The sequence below is a fragment of the Taeniopygia guttata genome, chromosome 5 (genome assembly GCF_048771995.1).
Source record: "Taeniopygia guttata chromosome 5, bTaeGut7.mat, whole genome shotgun sequence".
Taxonomy (NCBI): domain Eukaryota; kingdom Metazoa; phylum Chordata; class Aves; order Passeriformes; family Estrildidae; genus Taeniopygia; species Taeniopygia guttata.
Window position 1 is genome coordinate 41,516,749 of NC_133030.1, and position 19,120 is coordinate 41,535,868.

The 19,120-nt window shown below is 37.9% G+C and overlaps 1 protein-coding gene across 6 annotated transcripts in view; it reads left to right on the top strand.

The window, feature by feature from the left end:
* Positions 1-3,728: 3,728 nt before the first annotated feature.
* The window catches only part of MIA2 (MIA SH3 domain ER export factor 2), a 35,245-nt gene continuing 19,853 nt past the window's right edge, over positions 3,729-19,120 (top strand). For 2 of the 6 annotated variants that reach the window (XM_030273130.4, XM_030273131.4), the window contains exons 1-13: positions 3,730-4,010; positions 5,500-5,633; positions 6,883-6,969; positions 7,278-8,412; positions 10,398-10,613; positions 10,764-10,864; positions 13,863-13,994; positions 16,416-16,437; positions 16,555-16,643; positions 17,024-17,095; positions 17,763-17,873; positions 18,188-18,259; positions 18,680-18,784. In XM_030273130.4, coding sequence (XP_030128990.4) covers positions 3,896-4,010; positions 5,500-5,633; positions 6,883-6,969; positions 7,278-8,412; positions 10,398-10,613; positions 10,764-10,864; positions 13,863-13,994; positions 16,416-16,437; positions 16,555-16,643; positions 17,024-17,095; positions 17,763-17,873; positions 18,188-18,259; positions 18,680-18,784 — 2,391 coding nt within the window. In that variant the 5' untranslated portion in view covers positions 3,730-3,895. The other 4 variants (XM_072930241.1, XM_030273132.4, XM_012574276.5 and 1 more) reach the window with 4 other exon arrangements.

The window sequence follows — 19,120 nt, forward strand, 5'->3', positions numbered from 1 at the left end:
GATATGCTTTGATCTTTATTATCAGTGCAGATACTGAATATTCTAGGAAATGTAACATCTTCACTTCTACAAAGCCATGTCTTAAAAAAGCCATCCAGTGTGCTATACTACTCAGATTATTTCAATTACTCCATTAATTCTGATCATTCTTTGAATTCTAGTATGCTTTAAGAGATGTCTACCTTTCTACTTCAGTAGTTAGTTACTAAGGTGTCATTGCAAGCAAAAATAGTTCCATTATAATTAAAGTTATTGGAAATAGATATTTTTCGTAGTTGTTTGTCTTTGCATGTGCAATAGTACTCATATTCATTGCTTCAGTTCTCCAGAACAGAAATTAACTGAAGTCTCACCTGATCTACTATAAATATTTCAACTTTGTCCTTTGGAATCTAGCTATAATAAACTTCATTAATCTTTGACTTCAGTTCAAAGGTGATTAGAAGTCATGCTTGATAGCCTCTGCTATGTATAGGATTTGCACCAAAGGAAAGGAATATTTGGTATGAATATGATTTTACTAGTGAAGTTACTGGAGGAACAAATAGTAGAACAGACATCAGAGCAGTGTTTGTCAGCACTTAAGCCTTGAAGGATGCTTGGAGAGACTAAGCAACACAATGAGCAGTGCCCAGAATAACTTGAAAATTTCAAATGCAGTTTTAATGGAGTAGCTGAGATTTTTACCTCTATGCAAACACTTGGACTAAGTTTGGTATCTATATGAAACTGAAGTCAGTGCCATTTTCAGAGGTATTTTCACAAATACAGTAATACTGTACAGAACTCAAGGTGTGGGTCTGATTGTTCTCCCCCACAAACCAACTTAATGTAAATTTATATGTCAGAATACCTCACTTTTCCATTTTTAGGTGAATGGGCTCCATGTTGCCAGGCTCAAAAAGGGACTCTTAACCTTTCTAGGCCCATTGTTGGGTTTTGTCCTTTGTTGGTGTGCAACACTCTAGAAGACTTCTGACTAGTTTGATAAAAATGTTCTTTTTTTCTTCTTCTTTTTTTTTTTTTTTAATTTGTACAACACTAAGTACATAGAAAGTCCTTCCAATATAAATTACTTGTATATTCTTTCTCACCAATCTGTTTTGTAGAGACATGGGAATGAAAAAAATGGGGCAGCATTTAAGTTAGTCAGGAGTGACAGGGGGTGCTGATCTGCAGTGTATTCCTTGGTGCTCTGTGGTGGGTTACCTAACAGCAGAGACAGCTGGTGTGACAGGTCATAGGATAGGCTGCCTGACTATCAGCTCATGTGGCAAAGGAAGGGGCCAAAGTGTTAGATTGCAAGTGGGGGACATATCGTCTCTTTGAAGTTCTGTTTGCAGGCCACTGCTGGTTCAGGTGACCCTGGCTCACTTTGAGCCCTTTTTTGCTGGCTCTGTAGATCAGGCTAAGCCCCAGTGTCTGGCAGGTTTGAGTTGTGGAGCAGAAGGAAACTATGCTGCAAGTAGGATACAGCTTAGGTTTGTGGAAAGAGAATACAGTGACCTTTGCATGAGTCATACTCAGGACTGAAGGAGGGGCAGGCTTACTAGGAACCCTAGAACAACAAAGATCAGGTTGGGAAGTAATGCAGATTCTTAGGGTGCTGTCAAGAAGGCATGGAGAAGAGGCTCCCTCATGCAGGACAGTGGGAAAGGAAAAGTGAAGTTTTTTTATAGGTTAATGAGACTGTGTTTAGGTCACCAAAGAAGTGTGGAATAATGATATGAAACCTTTGAAGCAAAGCCTGCTTCTGATGCAAACAAAGAAGGTGGAGGCTTTTTTTTACAAGTAGTCATATATAAAAGATAATGAGTCCAAAACTCAGGGGAGATGCTGATTAGACAGAAGAGGAAAATGTTTCACAGTGAGAGCAATTGGCCATGGGAACAATCTCGCCATAAAGTGGTGGATGCCCAAATGTTTTGACACTTCTAAGATTCATATAGACCATCTTGTTTAGACCATGCTTTTACCAAGAAAAGTTGGACCAGATAAACCTTAAGGCCCTCTCCCAGACTGGTATTCTGATTCTCTGCAGTTTTTCATTTATAGCAAAACTTCATGCCTGATAACTATTGTACATCTCCCTGCATAATTACTACTTTAAATCATAACATAATTGAGAAAAAAATATTTAAAACTACATATTGGATAATAGGTTGCTAAGAAACAGGGTATTTAAAAAGCAGGGCATGTCATTTGCTTAGCTTTGCTGTATTGCTCTGTGATATATGATGCAAAGATGGATTTTCTAGTTGTCTTACAAACCTGAAAACTGCCAGGCACCTTTAAGACTTTGGAGCCACTTAAGCACTCCCCATGCTAAAGGATAGACTGTTCTTAGATATAGTGCATGAGAAAGCTCCAAAAGAATATGTGGAAAACATTTCTGTCTTAGGTTCCCAATAAATTATCTAAAATATATCAGTGCACAGAAAAAAAAAAAAAAAAAAAAAAAAAGTAGTTTATTAAAGAAACAAGCAAACAAATAAAAAATTTAGACTGTCAGTAGCTAGGATAGCATTAATGCAAATCAATATAATCATAAAATTAATAGTTCATCTATCATGTTACGGATATAGAGATTGACATAAAATAATGACCCCTGCATTCCAGCTGGACATTAGAGATCAGAGGATCTGAATGTGGCTGGGCTTGATTTATGATTATAATCGATTTGGCAGTATAGGTCTGGTTGTGTTCAAGAACTTTCACAAGCCCAGATTCACAAATAGTGCCATTTACCAATCCAAAATTACAGGTGAAGCTGTGCTCAGTAAGAACCTTCACTGTCCCAGATTCACACAGCACACAGTTTGGTTTACTGAAACATCAGAAACACAGACTTGGAATTGCTGTTGATAAACAGCACTAGATGTGACAGAGCTTTAACACTAACAATAATATTGTGTTAGCCTGGCTAATAACTATAATATTATGCAGAAACTTACCAAGCAAGCATCCCTGCTTGTGAAGAGAGGAGAGTAACCCACCAACTGACTCTAAGATCTTTTTGGGTCTTTCACTAAACTCATGAAAATTCTATCCAGCATACATGGATACAGCCCCATCTTACTCTCCTCCTCCTTCTTTATATGTAGCATAATCGAGGTGGAGGATTGAGTAGTATAGTCAGGTATGTGGTAGCATGTACTTCAGTAATCTTATTAGCATGCTCAGGGTGTGTGCTTTAATATTTAAATACGTAAACCCTTACTCAGGCAAAAGTTACTTTTTTGGCCATGTGTCCTTCAAAGCTCTGATCATATGACTTTATTCTGTTCTGTTCAGTTCTTCAGAGACAAAACAGAACCATCCTATCTCCACGTGACCTCCTCTGACCCACTCATCCTTTCTTGACGTCAGCTATGCAGAAATCTTTCTGCATAGATAATGCAGAAGGAATATGGTGTAGCTGTAGATAGTAGGCTGTCTTAGACCTTGCCAGGCTTCTTGGTCATCACACTTACACCATCTTAAAATCAGATGAAAGAGATACATTAAAAATGCATTCATAATCCAGAAATAATCCTAATACAACTGCTGTTGAATTTCTCCCGGCACAATCTTGTACAAACTCAGTACAGAAGAATCTATCTGAGAGAGGCTAAATTTTGATTTGACCAGGACTACTTTCTTTGTATTCAAAACATCAGCCTAGCTATCAGAACATAGTTAATTATTAATGCATGTGTATAATCAGGACACCTGACTCTGCAGATTGTTAGCAGGTTAGCATAGTGTACTTCTGTTTAAGTAGATCAGAGAAGGAAAGCAGGATTAAAAGTTTACTTGAAATGTTTTCTTAGGCTAAGAAAAATGTAGAATATTCTTGCTAACTGCATATCAATGCAGTTTCCATAATTTCAGTGCATTCTGGATTCAATCTAAAATGTCAATGATCTTGGATCAGAGAATTTTGTTGTTAGTAATTTCATTTTTAGCAAGTGTGCAGAGTACAAAGGTACTTTCAAAATGGAAGAAGTGTGGTGATCCGGAATGTGAGAGTAAGTAAAAATTTGTTTTTTTCAAAGGGAGTCTGTGGTGAATATGCAGGTATTAGGAATCATAATGTCTAAATTAGCAATGAAACAGACTGGAAATGAGTAGCCATTGCAAATGTTTGTTGTTAAGTTTAAGAGCAATAGGCTTAAAATTTTAAAACAAAAAGAGAAAAAAAAAGACTGTCTGGATTGTTGTGTAAGGTTATACAGATCAAAGTTCAGTAAAAATACTTTTGAATAGCTGCTTCTTCTCAGGTGTCCCCAAAACAGGCAGTATAAAACAGCTTTAAAGTATTTTAACTCATTCTTTACAGGTACAAAATAAAATAAATAAAATATAAATAATTCTAAAATGGTAGGTTATAAGCTGAGAAAGAAGACTCTTTATCATGTGTTTATAGTACATTCATAGCCCATTCTAGAGAACTCGGGTTTTTTTCCTACCAGCAAATTGGTTTGGGATTTCTTTTGTAATCCTTCTTACAAAACACTCTGTTAATATTTCCTCTTTACCTATTTTTTCTTCTTTAAAATTAAATAAGTGCTGTAACTATTTATGTCATTCTCAAAGAGTAAATAACTGGCAGGAAGCAGAGCCACTGAATCACAAGTGGACAAATAATGTCCTGTTTACTATCCACTGATTACAATTGTGAAACCTGTTATAATCATCTTTGAAGCTGTTTCTAAGCTGTATCCATTGGTTTGGCAGACTTAAGTGTTGTATTTTCACTGTATTTTCAATCTTCCATTTCTCCTGAAGTGGGAGAGACCTTAGATTTCCTCTGATGATTAATTTCTATTTTCTTGTGGAGCCATACCAACTTCAGTAGGTTTTGGATGTTCAGAGATGTCTATCTTTGTGGAACAGCATGTGAAATGGGCTCCAAACAGACCAGAGCACATCAATAGTGGTTTCTGTGGGGAGACTGGGGTGGAGAAAAGGAACACTTAAAATAATTCAAAGTGAATTGAAAACTCCAATTTTAACAGTATATTTAAGGTTTATATTCCTAAAATGTATGTATTTTCATATTAAGATAAATGTATTCAAAAAAGAGGACAAAATCCCTGAAATAATTACTAGATTTAACTTAGAATTTCTAAAATATAAAATTATAAATATGCCTGAGAAATACTTTTTAGCTGTTTGGATTTACTTTAAAAATTGAATTTGCTAATTTTGCATACATCCTTTCACTTTAAGCACTGAAACATTGGCTAAACAAGCACTGAAAAATGTCCATATAGGACAAGAGCTTTTCCCCTTGATATCTGCAATACATGGGAAAGAAAACAAGATAGGGCTGCTTTTTGTGTTAGTTGATTTCCACTTGATGATATAAATGGATTAGTATTGTAACAAAGCACATACATAAAAATGCTTGCTACTGCAATTCATCAGTATTTGATATATTAGATTTCTTCAGTAATGTGACTTCAGACAAAATGGATGCTGTGTTTGTTTATTTCTTTCCACATATTATTCCAGAGGCAATGAGCCGAGTTCAAGCCACTACTGACTACTTAGGGCCTGATTGCCGGTATCTTAACTTCAAAACAGGGGAGGAGATCATTGTATACTCCAAACTTTCAGGGGAAAATGAAAACTTGTGGACAGGAAGTGTAAGTACTTCAATCTGAAATACTTTCCCCATAAATATTTTAGTAATAGTGTAACAACCACAGTCTACTTGCTTCTAAGAATCTTCTATCTCTTTTGGAATATTAACGAGTCATGGATGAATACAGTATTTGGGAGATGAGTCATTGTTACCATCTTTATACAGAATGAGAAAATCAAATCTTGGCAAAGATCACTCATAGAGAAACAAAGTCAAGATCCGAATGCAAGTTTTCTGTTTCCTTCATTTTATCATTTGGCTGTAATTATTTAATCTGGCTCCCTTGAAAACATTCAGGCCTATCAGGTCAGGTTCCTACCTACAGGTCTGTGGGTAAGACATCCACTATTGGGACCTGACTTCACAGTTCAGTGCTTAAGGAAAGCTCCCAGAGAAGTTATCATACATATTTAATGACTTGGAACAAGTGTCAATGAAATTAGAACAGTCATTTAAGAAGGAATGGATGCATTGATCCAAATAAAGATTTACTGTTAGTAAAACCATGTAAGTGCTTCAAAACTACAAGACAGTAGTACATTTTTGGATTTTTTTTTTCTGTAAATAATCTGTCACATTTATTGTTTAAAAGTGAAATTCTGGCTTCCTTTTTTTTTTTTTTCATCCAGGAGTATCTTTGCAGGTACCTCACTATTCCTTGCTTTCCAAGATGTATCCCTCCATTAAAGGCTACATGCAATGGTTTGATGTAAGGACAGTAGTGGGTTTTGGCCAGAGGGACTTGATTCTTCTGGGCCCTATCATTAACTTATTTTCTGTAGTGTTGCCATCTTCATTGTAATTTTCTCTTGAGCTGCAGTTGGTCTCATATCTGAACTTCATATCCTACTTTTCTTGTAACTTAATATGAGTCATTAGTTATTAAGGTGTGACATTTTCCCCATTTGAGACAATGGGAAATTTGCAGCCAATTTTAGTAGGAGCTGGCTGTGACTATCAGTGCACACAGCACTGTCTTCAGCTAAAGCAGTTTTAAGGTTACTGCTTTGGTAGTGCACAAACAGAATATAACAGTATGGAGTAATACACTTCCCTTTGCTTTCTGAAATGGCAAGGGGAACACTTCCATGAAGGAAAATTAAACCAATCTTTTGACAAGACAGAATTAAGGAGATAGGGGGCTGTTCCATAAGCTTATTGTTCTCCATACTTTCCCAGCACATGTGCAAGTACCTAACATACACATCACTGAAGTTTAAATGCTCTTATTAGTTTTATATTTCTTACAGAAAGGAAAAGATTTTGGATATTTCCCAAGAGATGCTGTGAAGGTTGAGGAAGTTTTAATTGGAGAAGAAGTTGAAGTGCTCACTAAGGTAAGCCAACATCACCAAATTTTCCAGTGTATTTTACAACAATTCAAAATCTAATATCCAGTTAGAAATTCAACTGTTGATGGATATTTTATTTCAGATTATTCAAAACATGTTTTTTAAGTGTTCCAGTTGCGTACTTATTGTTCTCTAAAATAATTTCTATAATTAAAGATTAGGAATAATATAATTAATTACAGCTCTTTGTGTAAAGTTATAACAGAAAAAACAACTATATACTTTGCTGTGCTAGATGGTGATAGAGAAAATTACACATTAGAACATTTTAAAAGTTAATATTATTCTTTTAGGAAACTGATTTCCTTTGTCTTCATGAAGATAAGTACACTTTTGAATATGAAGATGATGCATTAATTGATCGCAACAAAGAAAGTGAATATTCATTATCTGATGCAGAATCAAAGCTGCATGAAAATAAACTCTTAAAATATACAAGACACCCCATACAAAATGAAGAAAGTACCAAATCAGTTTATGAAAATGACTCAGAGGACTCTCACATTCAGGAGTCTGTAAACAAAAAGTTGGTTAGAAAAGATGATACTGAAGAGCCACAAGTGCAAAACAATCTCCCAGTAGAACCTGTTCAAACTCAGTCTAGTTGGATTTCAGGATGGTTCACCACAGAAAGTGAAAATGATGAAGAGCCCTTAAAAGTTTTTACTGAATCTTCAGAAGCAAGTAAGTACCAAGGCAGAAAAATAGAGGTAGCAGCTGAAAATTATTTACAAGAGTCAAATTATAAGGAGGAACAAGAACCCCCTGCATCTGGTTGGTTTCAAGGTGGACTGACAAGTTTTCTGTATTTTGGTGAAAAAAATGATGTTGATTTGGCATCAGAAAAAAATGATCCACAAAACTATGATGTCTCTAGTGTGCCTGGGCATTCTAGTACTGAACAGGAAACAACAGTCACCGAGGTATTGTCAGAAGAAGAAAAGAGTGGAAGCCAAGAATCTGAATCCAATTGGTTTAATTTGGGTTTAAGTGATGTTCTTAATTTTGGCCGTGCTGAGGAAACTACAATTGCTACAGAGGACCAGAGAAGCAGAGAAACAATGGAACAAGCAAATAAGAATGAGGAAGAGCAGACTTTAGACAAGACAGAATTACATATGAGCAAAGAATTAAAAGAAATAGTTAATGCAGTGACAGATGAAGATGAGAATTATGCACAAGAAATAACAGATTCAAAGAGTAACAAGCCAAATCCTGGGGAGATACCATCACGTGCACATACTCTTAATGACACCAAAAACACCTCAAATAGCACAGAATCATCTTTTGCTATACTAACATGTGACAAAGAGAAGCCAATTGAACTTTACAGTTCAGAAGAAGACTTGGTATCAGAAAGCCAACTCCTGAGAAATACTGAAGCTGAAAAGAAAAATCAGGAGTCAGAAAGCAGACGTGGCCAATCAGGTTGGTATATAAATATCTATAATAGTTTTATTTATTATAATATGGATAAATATGATAATCAACAGGAACATTAATTAATTGCATCCAATGTCTTGTTCTCATGAGCCCCTCCAAATTGTGATCCCTCAGACATAAAAAATACAGGAGAAAAGCCTGAAATATCTGAAGAACAAAGCCATTGCTTCTCTTTTAGTCATTTTGAGGACATACTGAAGTTTCCAAATTCAACAACCAAAGAAGGGCAAGTGCAGAATTATGGGGAACTACCAGGAACTGCAAATAATCATCTGGGCATCAAGAAGACCTCAATGTGACAGTGAACCGAGTCTTAGTCTGAAAACATCAAAGAAAGACCAACTAGTCAAAGATTATGGTGTAGAAAAAAATTCAGCATCCAAAAGCCAGCTTCATAATGGATAGTACTGTAAAAGTTGAAATTCACAAATCAGAGAATAAAAGTGTCTCACAGGGTTTTATGAAAACAGCATCAAATATTTCAGTCAGGACATTTTTAATGATGAACATCATCAGAAATATGAAGGGTCCCAGGACCTGACTCCAGACCGACCTTTCTCTCCTCACCTCTCATCAAATGGCCTCAGTTAATGGAAATAAACTGAGTAAATGGAAATAGAAGTGACATTAGGACTAGTACACTTGAATACTGCACAGAAGAACAAGAGAAAGTTGAAAGGAATCTGAACAATCTAAGATACTATTAAATATAGAGAAGGTGCAGAAAAAAACAAAACGAGGCAAATGTTGTATGATAAACAGATTTACCAAACCCATTAATTACATTTCAACAATTTTATTTAAATTAAAACAAGATGTTAAGCAACCCTTGGAGTATCTCTGTGATGGAAGCAAATTGCTGCAGCAGCACCAGCAATTTGAAAAGATTCATAGTGAAATCACAGCTTACTCAACTGAAGATAATGCTATGTGGAGGGAACAGGTCATTGTGTCTGCACAAAAGGGGCACAGTTTGGATACTGAGCAGGAAAAATATACAGAAAAAAGGAATGTTCTTCTAGAGCTGCCAGAGCTTTTGTCTGCTATAACAATTAAGTGTGCTGCCCAAACTGCAGCTAAAGTTACTAATGTTTCACTAACAGTGATTTAGCAAGAACAAAATAGCCTTTGTTGGCAAAAATAAAACCACAACAGATAGAACACTGTCTCCTTCTGGTGATTTAAAAGGAAGAGGTAGTGAGCCTAACTCATACAAGTTATGGACTGATTTATGGTATTTTGAGGATCTGATAACACAAGTTAAGTGAATACAATGGTAACAGTTTCAGAGCAAATTACTCGTCTTGAACTACTGGATTACTTCTGATGTGTACCTTTGGCCAGTACTGTCTTGAAGAATATCATTAAATTAAACAATCTGTAACTTTTTATTTTGTGGGTAGGCACGGTGTGGTTTTTTTTCGCAAGCAGTATTTTACTGGCTTCAGGCAATTTACTCCAAGTCACTAAAACTGAGGCAGCCAGGTGCTTTCAGTCATACTTCTACATGAACATGCCTGTGGTTTCTTGTATTTTGCAGGGAAGCTTGGTATCTTGGAATTTGTTAATCTTTAATCCTACATGGTATTTTTAACTGTTTTAGCACCAAAGTTTACCCCACTTGTATTTGGATATATGAAAGAGACCTACTAATCCTGACCAGGGAATCCACAATCTAACTATCAAACCAAACATATTTTTTCCTAAACACTTATTTTTTAATTACTTTCCTACAATGTAAGTTTTGCTTAAAGGCCTAACCTTAAAATTCTGAGGTTTTGTATAGTGTTATTTGTATAGTGTTTCTTAAGTCATACATCTGTAGCACATTTATCTGGTATTGGGCTTTAAGTTGAGGAAAAGAAAAACAAACAAAAAAAAAATTAAAATCTCTGCAGAAGTTAATATCTTATAGGAGTTAGTTGAATCCTCTAAAAGTAACCATGATTTCCCTTCATAATTATGTGCAGGAGTAGGCAGAAGAAAGCTACTAGAAGAAACACCAGACAAGGAGTATGAAATATATGTAGCTGTAGACAGTGAACTTGACAGTGACCAAGATTCAAAAGCAACAGCCATTGCTTCAGTAAATTCCCAAACAAAAATGGACAGTTCAGGACCTGACTCTGAAATCAATGTCAAAACTACTTTCTCTGATGCCATCCAGAACTATGTTCCAAGTAATGGTAAGTGCTAAGTTTTGTAATTTTAAGGAAAATAAATCTGTAATCTTAAAAAAAAAAGCAAAACAAAAAAACTATTAATCCAGTTGGAATTATATGAAGTTGACAATAGTAATGTAAAACCTCTTGTTTTATTCCTTATGATCCAACCAGAAGGAGGCTGGATACATCAGATACTTCTGTGCTTGAATGCTCTTGACTTTAGAGAAACACTAAAATCTGCATCGTCAGCAGTGATGATTATCATCGAAATGGTAAGAATTCTTTCCATGATATTACATTGACATTACTGCAAATTTAAGCCAGCTACAAGTTATGTTCTGCAATGAAACTCCTAAAAAAAAAAAAAAAAAACACAAAAAAAAAAAATCCTTTTAGATAAACCCTCTGCAGTTCCCTGCTTCCAGGGCTATCTGATGCCAAATGAGACAGAGTATAAGAACATTTTAGGTCAGCTGCTTATCATCTGTCTCTTTGCAGTGCAGAATCTGATGACCTTAGGGTGTCAGGATCTGGGGCTTTGTTTTGTGGGCTTTTTTAACAGACAGGAAATATCTGAGTGGTGGTTTAATTTTTTGTTTGGTTTTGTTTATTTTTTTTAAATGAAATTAATAGCTCCCTCTAGTTCTCAGAACAGAAACATTAAATTTGCTTGGACTTAAAAAACTTGGCTTATGATGAGCAAAATAACTAGACAAGTTCCCTTGTTTATAAAGAGTATTTCCAAAGCCTTGATTCACAAATCCTCCCCTCATTTGTAACTGCATTAAAGATACTTTTCTAAGAAAAAAAATATATGTAATAGAAAATGGGGTTGTTGTTATTGCTATGGGGATGTCTTAAACAACAACACATAGTGCAGAGTGAAGGTGAACTTTAAGGGGAGCAACTGCACAAGAAACAATGCTGCCAGAGCACCCTGAGAAAAGGTAGCTGTTGCTGCATTGTCTCCTCTAAATAAGAGTAGTGGCAGCTAAAGTGCCATTTGGTAAACTTCGGTGCTTTGGTTGAACTTCGTTTAGATGGGGTAATTGAAGTTTAAGAACCACATAAATGTATTCCTGATTTCCAGTGTACGTTTATAGAGTCTGGTTAAATTTCAGTTTAGGAAGAGGAAAGCTGACAGGCTTTGTCCCTCATGACTGACTGCAACTCACTGACAGTTCACTGCTACGGACAAACGCGTTCTTGTACTGTTTGATACCGCTAAAAAAGCTAAAAAAGGCACTCCACCTTCCACCTATCCTGGTCCCTTACGTGATTTGCAGCGCAATCACTCATCTTGCGTTGTGAAAGTCGTTAGCACACGTATCAAAAAATAAGTAGTTAAAAAACAAAACCCAAACCAAATCAAATTAGCGTTAACCTTAGTGAATGGGACGAAGAAGAATCCTTTGCAATGCAGCATTGCATCTTCCCTTACACGTGGTACCAGCAACCCGGCAGGACCATTGCCAGCACAGGCACTGGGCACAGCTCGGGCCCGCCCAGGCCTGCGCACCTGCGGCCCGGCCCGGCCCGCCCCGCCCCGCCGGGCACGGCCCCGCCGCCCGGGCCGGGACACGGCCGGGCCTTGCCGGGCAGTTTCATTGCCGTGCCACCGCCGCCGCCCGGACGGGCATGGAGGCGGCCAGCGCCGCACGGGAGGTGAGTTTCTCTGGCGTAACTTTAGGGAGGAACAGGGGCAGGTTCCGCGGGGCCGCGTCCGTGCGGCGGGACGGCGGGCGCAGGCCGAGGGCAGCCGCCGGTCTCCCCGGCCGGCGGTGCCCGTGCCCAGGGGAGGCTCTGCGGCAGAGGCCGGCAGCCGCGGCGGGCCCCCCCGTTACCGCGGCAGCATGGTTCCTCCCCCGCCCCCCGGCGGGCAGTGGTACGGGCCGGTTGTCAGGCGGCGGGCCGGAAGGGGCGCGCGCCGCCCGCGGGAAGATGGCGGCGGGCGGGCGCGGGGGGCCCGGGGCCGGCGGCGGCACGGCCGGGCTGTGGCCGGGGCTGTGGCCGGGGCTGCGGGACAGCGCCCGGCGCTGCTGCGGGCTGGCCTGGGAAGGGCTGCGCTGGGTGAGTGCCGGCGCGACGCGGGGCTCGGCGCTGCCACAGCCGCGGTCTTGGCCAGCGCTGCACCTCAGAGGCTCGGGCAGGGGAAAAATCGAAATTAAAGGTTAACAGCACAGTACCCTGTTCTTAGGAACGGGTCACGGGTGGTAAATTTGAGCCACGTGGAGCATGTCGTATCTTTGAGCAAATAGATCCGTTTACAAATGAAACGTGGTGTATCGAAGTGTTTAAAATGTGTTAAATCACTGGTGAGTTCAGTATGTTATTTTAGCATGAGGTTGGTTGAACAGGTTTTTCTACCAATTAAGTTTTCTACCAGACGATCAAGAAATACTTACTAGTGTTGATTCTTCCAGCAGTGAAATGTGTAAGAGAGCTCAAAAGGGAGTTTTCTATAGTAAATTCTCAGTACCTAAAGAGGCCAACAAAAAGGCTGGAGAGGCACTTTTTACAAGGGCGCGTAGTGGTGGGAAACATCTTTTTAGGAAGAAGTTGTTCCCTATGCAAAGGGTGATAAAGTACTGGAATGGTCTGTCCAGGGAGGTGCTGGAGTCACCATGCCTGGATGTGTTAAAAAAAAGACTGGATGTGGAATGGTATAGTTGAGGTATCAGGGAACAGGTTGGACTTGATGATCTTAAAGGTCTTTTCCAACCTTGTGATTCTGTGATAGGATGAGGGGGGATGGCTTTAAACTGGAGAGGATAAGTTTAGGTTAGAGAAAAGAATGAAATTCTTTACTGCAGGGGTGATGAGGCATTGGAGCAAGTTATCCAGAGAAGCTGTGGATGCCCCATCTCTTGAAGTATTCAAGGGCAGGTTGGATGGGGTTTTGGGGAAGTAGGTCCAGTGGAAAGTGTTCTTGCCAATGGCAGAGGGATTGAAACGAGATGATCTTTTAGATCCCTTTCAACCCAAATCATTCTGTGATTCTGTGAGAATTGATAGTGTCAGAAAGAAAAGGTTTCAGAGCTTTATCTGTTGATTTTCATATCTTGTTGGAACTTCTTGGGGTTTTTTTCTTTCTCCTGGTATATCTATAATTTCAAAATCAAATGCTTCCCTTAACCATTTTCTCAGAGTTTTGAAAAAAAAATAGATATACAAGCCTTGGAGGTAAACAATGTCAATATGTAATGTCTGTTTCTGTAGATAATATTAATCTCTTTTCCTTTAGCTGAAGCTTTTTACTTTACTTTTCAGGCTGTGGCATCACTGCCTGAAGATATCAGACCTGGCCCTGATCTGTATGGTTTCCCATGGGAAATAGTGATTTGTGCTGGCATTGTTGGAGTCTTGACAATTCTCTTGTTCCTGTACAGAAGTTATCAATCCGTAAGTGTTGTGGTTTGACCCCAGACAGCACCTCAGCACCACACAGCCACTCTCTTGCTCCCTGTGTCATGTTGCAAAGAGGGAGAGAATCAGAGAACTAAAAGCTAGAAAACTCATAGGTTGAGATGAATACAGTTTAATAGGAAAAGCAGTGCATGCAACAAAGCAAGACAGAGAATTGATTCACTGCTTCCCATAAGCAGGCAGGTGTTCAGCTGAAAGAAAGCAGGGGTCCATCACACATAGCAGTTACTCTAGAAGACAAACTCCATCACTCCAAACACCCCCCCTTCCTTCTCCTTCCCCTCAGCTTTATGTGCTGAGCATCATGTCAGCGAGCTGTGGGTCAGCTGTCCTGTGTCCCTTCCCAGCTTACTGTGAACCTGCAGCCTCCTTGTGGGTGAGAAGCAGGAGAGGTCTTCACTCTGTGTGAACACTGCTCAGCAATAACTAAAACATCCATGTGTTTCCAGTACTTTCCTGCACAAATCTGAAATATAGACCTGTACCAGCTACTGTGAAGAAAATTAACTCCATTCCAGACAAAACCAGCACAGAAAGTATTCAAGTTACTTGCAGATACGTAGAGTGCACTAATAGTTTGCATTGAAGTTGTTATCCTTCCTGTTCAAGATAGATAATACTTCAGAGTTTTAAATCTATTGTGATTGACTTTAGAATCTCTCTAAAAGAGAAATTGAAAAGTCTTTTTTTGTCAACATAGTGAGTGTCTGGATATGTAGTGAGTGACTGTTGTAAGAGGAAATGCAATGAAACTCGCTGTAATAAAAGGCTTCCTCTTGTCTTTTGAATTTCTACACGGACTTTCAAAGTCAGCCCTTAAATTATTTTCACAGGATACATATGTCTTCCCTAGGGTGTATGTGTTGCTGTGTGTATTGATATCTCTGTGACTAGCCTGGCTGTGGCCATAGCCAGAGCAGCTCAGGTCCTTCAAGGTAATTGTAAGCAAAAGCAATCCACATGGTTTCCTGTCAAGGGAGGCATTTTAATACTCTTTGGACACCTGGACTCTGTTTATTGAGCACTGTAACACTGAACCAATTTAACTGCATGCTTTTTGTGAGCACTAATCTGATGACTTTGAGAATTGCAGTACTGAAACCTTTCAGTGCTTCTCTTGAGAGTAAGTAAAGATCTGAGTAATAAAAGTTGCCTACCTTATTGTCCCTGCTATGGAAATGGGGTTAGTATCTGTAATTCAGTATTCTGAATTTCTTCCCATTTTTTACATACTCTTATACAGTCAATGTGATTTTATTAGTAGGTGTAATGATACTCATGTTTTAAGACTGGTTCCATGGCTGTTTAGTTTTTTAGATATGAGTGACTGCATTTTTAGTGTTTTAACATGAACTGGCCTTCTCTGTAGGGGGATCAGTGTTTGTCTAAGTTAATGTAACTATAACTTGGTCATACCTTTTGTTCTCTAGAGACATCCCTCTAGGTGATACAAAAGGCATTTTAACTGAAATCATGCAAGCAGCTAAACTGGTTTTGTGTTCCTCCTGCACATGTCACTTAGGGCAAGAGATACTGCAGAAGTTGTTGATAACTTACTTTTTCAGTCATCCATACTTAGAACTGCACTGATGGCTCCTTGAAGAATTGATGGTTACTGAAAAATAATGGTGTAACTAAACATCCATTGGGGATGATAGGATAAAAGCATACTTAGAACTTTCTTACCCTTTTTTCGTCATTTGGATTCCTTGGCTTTAAATTAGGAGGAAACAGGGAAGATCAGAGGGCCCCATTGTTACTTTAGGCACATGACCCAGGCCCAGCTGTGAGAGAAATGCTATGTTGTAACAGTTCTGTGGGTTCAACCAAGTTCTGCATCTCTCATACAGGCCATTTGTGACAGATTTTGCCCTGCAGAATGTGTTAGATTTTGATTCTAGGGTACTAGGCCCCATGTGGCAGCTGCTCACTTGGCACTTGAAGGATGCCCATCAAGTAGTACCTTACTGCAGCTTCAGCTGTTGTGTGTTGTAATGTGGGAGATCTTTCCCAATAGGAAATCTGAGCTCAGGTGTGGAGCTTCCCTCTCCCTTCCCTTGCCTGCTCTTCTGACTGTGACTCCACTACAGGGCTTTGTGTGGGCAGTTGTGCTTATGTGATGAATATACAAAGTGTGTTATTAACGTCATCCAGGTGAAAACTAATCTCCTTTCCCCTCTTTTGTCTGATAAGAGTGGGAGAAGGGCAGGGCAAACACACAGACATGGCGGGGGTAAGAGCAGAGGATAGGATTGCCTGTTTTTACTACGATTTATGCTCCTTTTTTAAGTTCCATGGTTAAACTTGGCCTGGAATCACAGCTTAAAAGATTAGTTTTCAGATACTATACAAGAGTAATTGAGCAGACATTTTCAGTATTTATTCTCTTTTTTTCAGGTTAGAAGTCGACTTTATGTAGGTAAGCTTATTTTCGGTACTTCATTTTTCATATTTCTTGAGAGTATGACTTTATTCTTTCTTTTCTCACCTTTAATTATTTGGATGATGCAACATTTGCTTGTCTTTCACTTTTTAGGAAGGGAAAAACAGCTTGCCAATAAAATTGCTGAACTAGTTGAAGAAAAATGCAAAATTCTTGAAAAACTCAGCCTCTGCAAAAAAGAGGTAATGATCCTCATTTATTGCTTTCAGATGTGTCATAGAAATGGATTCTGTCAAGTAAAGTATTAACTTTTCTAAAAGTAGGATGTTTTAAAGGGATTCTTCAAATGCCTTGTTGTCAGTGCCTTTAAGAGCAGTTAAGGTGTTAGCAAGTTCTGCCTTTAAACTCTCAACATAATATATTTCACTGAAAGCAACTTCAAGGTGTCTTTTTTTGATTTACATCACTGGGATAGTCTAGTAGGGTTAAGGCTTTCCTGATTTCCAGCAAGGTGCATTTGTGAATATTTAGGTGAGGTCTGTGTTTCAGACTAGAGCATCACAAGTTAATGCTAGTATTTAATTGTTTACCTATATTCTGACATAAAGTAATTACTTTTCAGTTTGGAGATTTGCAGTTGTCTCTGAAGGATGGTAACACTATGAAAGAATCAGCAGACGCATCTTTTTTTGAGGTAAAAGGATTAATGGAAATTGTTACTTCTACAGTATAAGGCGGTATTTTAGGAAAAATGTGGCCCCTATTAAAAAACACCCAAACAAATTAAGTAAAAATAGCAAAAAAAGTCAGACAATCCCAAAAACTTGAACACAAGAGTTTTAATTGGGTTACTGAAAATTACTTAAAATGAAAGCATTTAAATTAAAAGAAACCTTTTTTAACAATTGCACTGAAGATGAGTAATACTAGAACAAATGGCATATTGGACAATATATAATTTTAAAAAGTAAATTCTTCCCTTTTCTAGGAGAGAGGGTAGTACATGAAGTATTTTTTTCTCTCATCTAATTAGAATACTTTCCATAGTCTACAGGTGCACAGTTTTAAAGAAAAATTACCACTACATTATTTATATCCCCCAAACTGAGAATATATTTGTAAAAGAGGTCTGGATAAGCTAATCAAATACCTAATAGGCTCTATAAAATTCACGTTCTAAAAAGCAAGTAGGTTTATTTCATTGTGCACCCTACAGAGCTAATTCTTTCACCTTTTGTTCATGCAGGAGTCTCTAGAGTATTTGAGTGAATCATACTTTGCTGTCATTTAAAATATACTTGTTGTCTTCATATGTAGTTAATATCAAATGTTTTATTAACTCACAAACCAACTTGATTTAGGAAATGCATGAAAAGCTGAAAAAGTCCAACTTGAAACTCAATGAGGAAATAGAGAATCTAGAAAAAGAACTGGAAGAAGAAAAATCTAAGCAGTCGGAAAATGATACCTTGGTAAGAATAAGTAGAATCCTGTCTTTGTTTCTATTAGTTAAAAAAATTCTCACAGAAAAAAATCTCTGCAGATAAGACAAACTATTTTCTTTGTGTATTCTAAAATAAAAACTACATTTTCCATTTTGTTTTCCCTGTAACAAGAAAAATGATAAAGAAAAATATTCAAAAGAAGAAAATCTGGTTTAGCACACATTTTTACTGATTCAGCAGTATAACTTTCTCAATTTGAAAATAAATATAATTGTATTAATTGCCTAGACATTGTCAGTCAAATATGTGAAAGAAGCTGTATGACAACTAATAATTTTCAGGTGGCTGAAATTCAGGAGAAAGTGGAGTCTTTAGAGAATGAAGAAAAATCTATCCAGTCACAAATTGATGAGGTATGTCTAACCTTTATAGTTTCTGTTTTCAAATCTTTGCAATTTCTCTATTCCCCATGTAGTTACTGCTTTAATTTTTTTTTTTTTTTTGTTAAGGATGCAGATATTGTATGTTCTGTAAACCAAGAGAGTTTGTAAGACTTAGTACTTTGGTGTGTCTTGATTGAGCAACTTTTAATTTCATACAGTGATTGGCATTTATTGAGAAGTAGTTATCTTGTTCTTTTGCTTTCTTACTCCTCAGTGATATATAGTATTCCAAAACTACAGTCAGCAAAAACTGTAGAAATTGTAGAGAAAATGTGAGAATATGTATGTAGCACAGCCAGAAAACCTAAGACAAGTCCGATAATACCATCATGACTTCACCTATATCCTCACCAATACCATTTAAACAACACACTTTTTAATTTCACTTAGGCCAAGTCCACCCTGAAAGTGTATCAGATTAATACTGAGAGACTCAAGACATCTGTTCAAGATGCAGTAGATGAAAACAGCCATCTCCAGGAAAGTGAGAAACAGGTGGGTTCTTCCTAGTTATACTTAGAAATGCTGTGTTTTTCTGAGATACTAATAAAGAGCTCATCCTCAACAAGTTTACTAATAACCTCTTGTGTGTTTTACTAAATGGGATGGAAATGTGTTTAATAAATGGAAAAGGACATGGTTTTTAAAACCATTTTATGTTTGTCTAAAATAATTCTGTTTTAAAAGAAGTGCAGTAGTTAGTTTGTGGGGAATTGTGCATGGAGCTCAGTAGAAGGAGAGCATGTGGTAATGTAAGTCTAATAAGAACTTTGTTGAGACCTGTTGGAAAGCAGAAGTATCTGAACAAATCCACAGCTAGGATTCTCTACA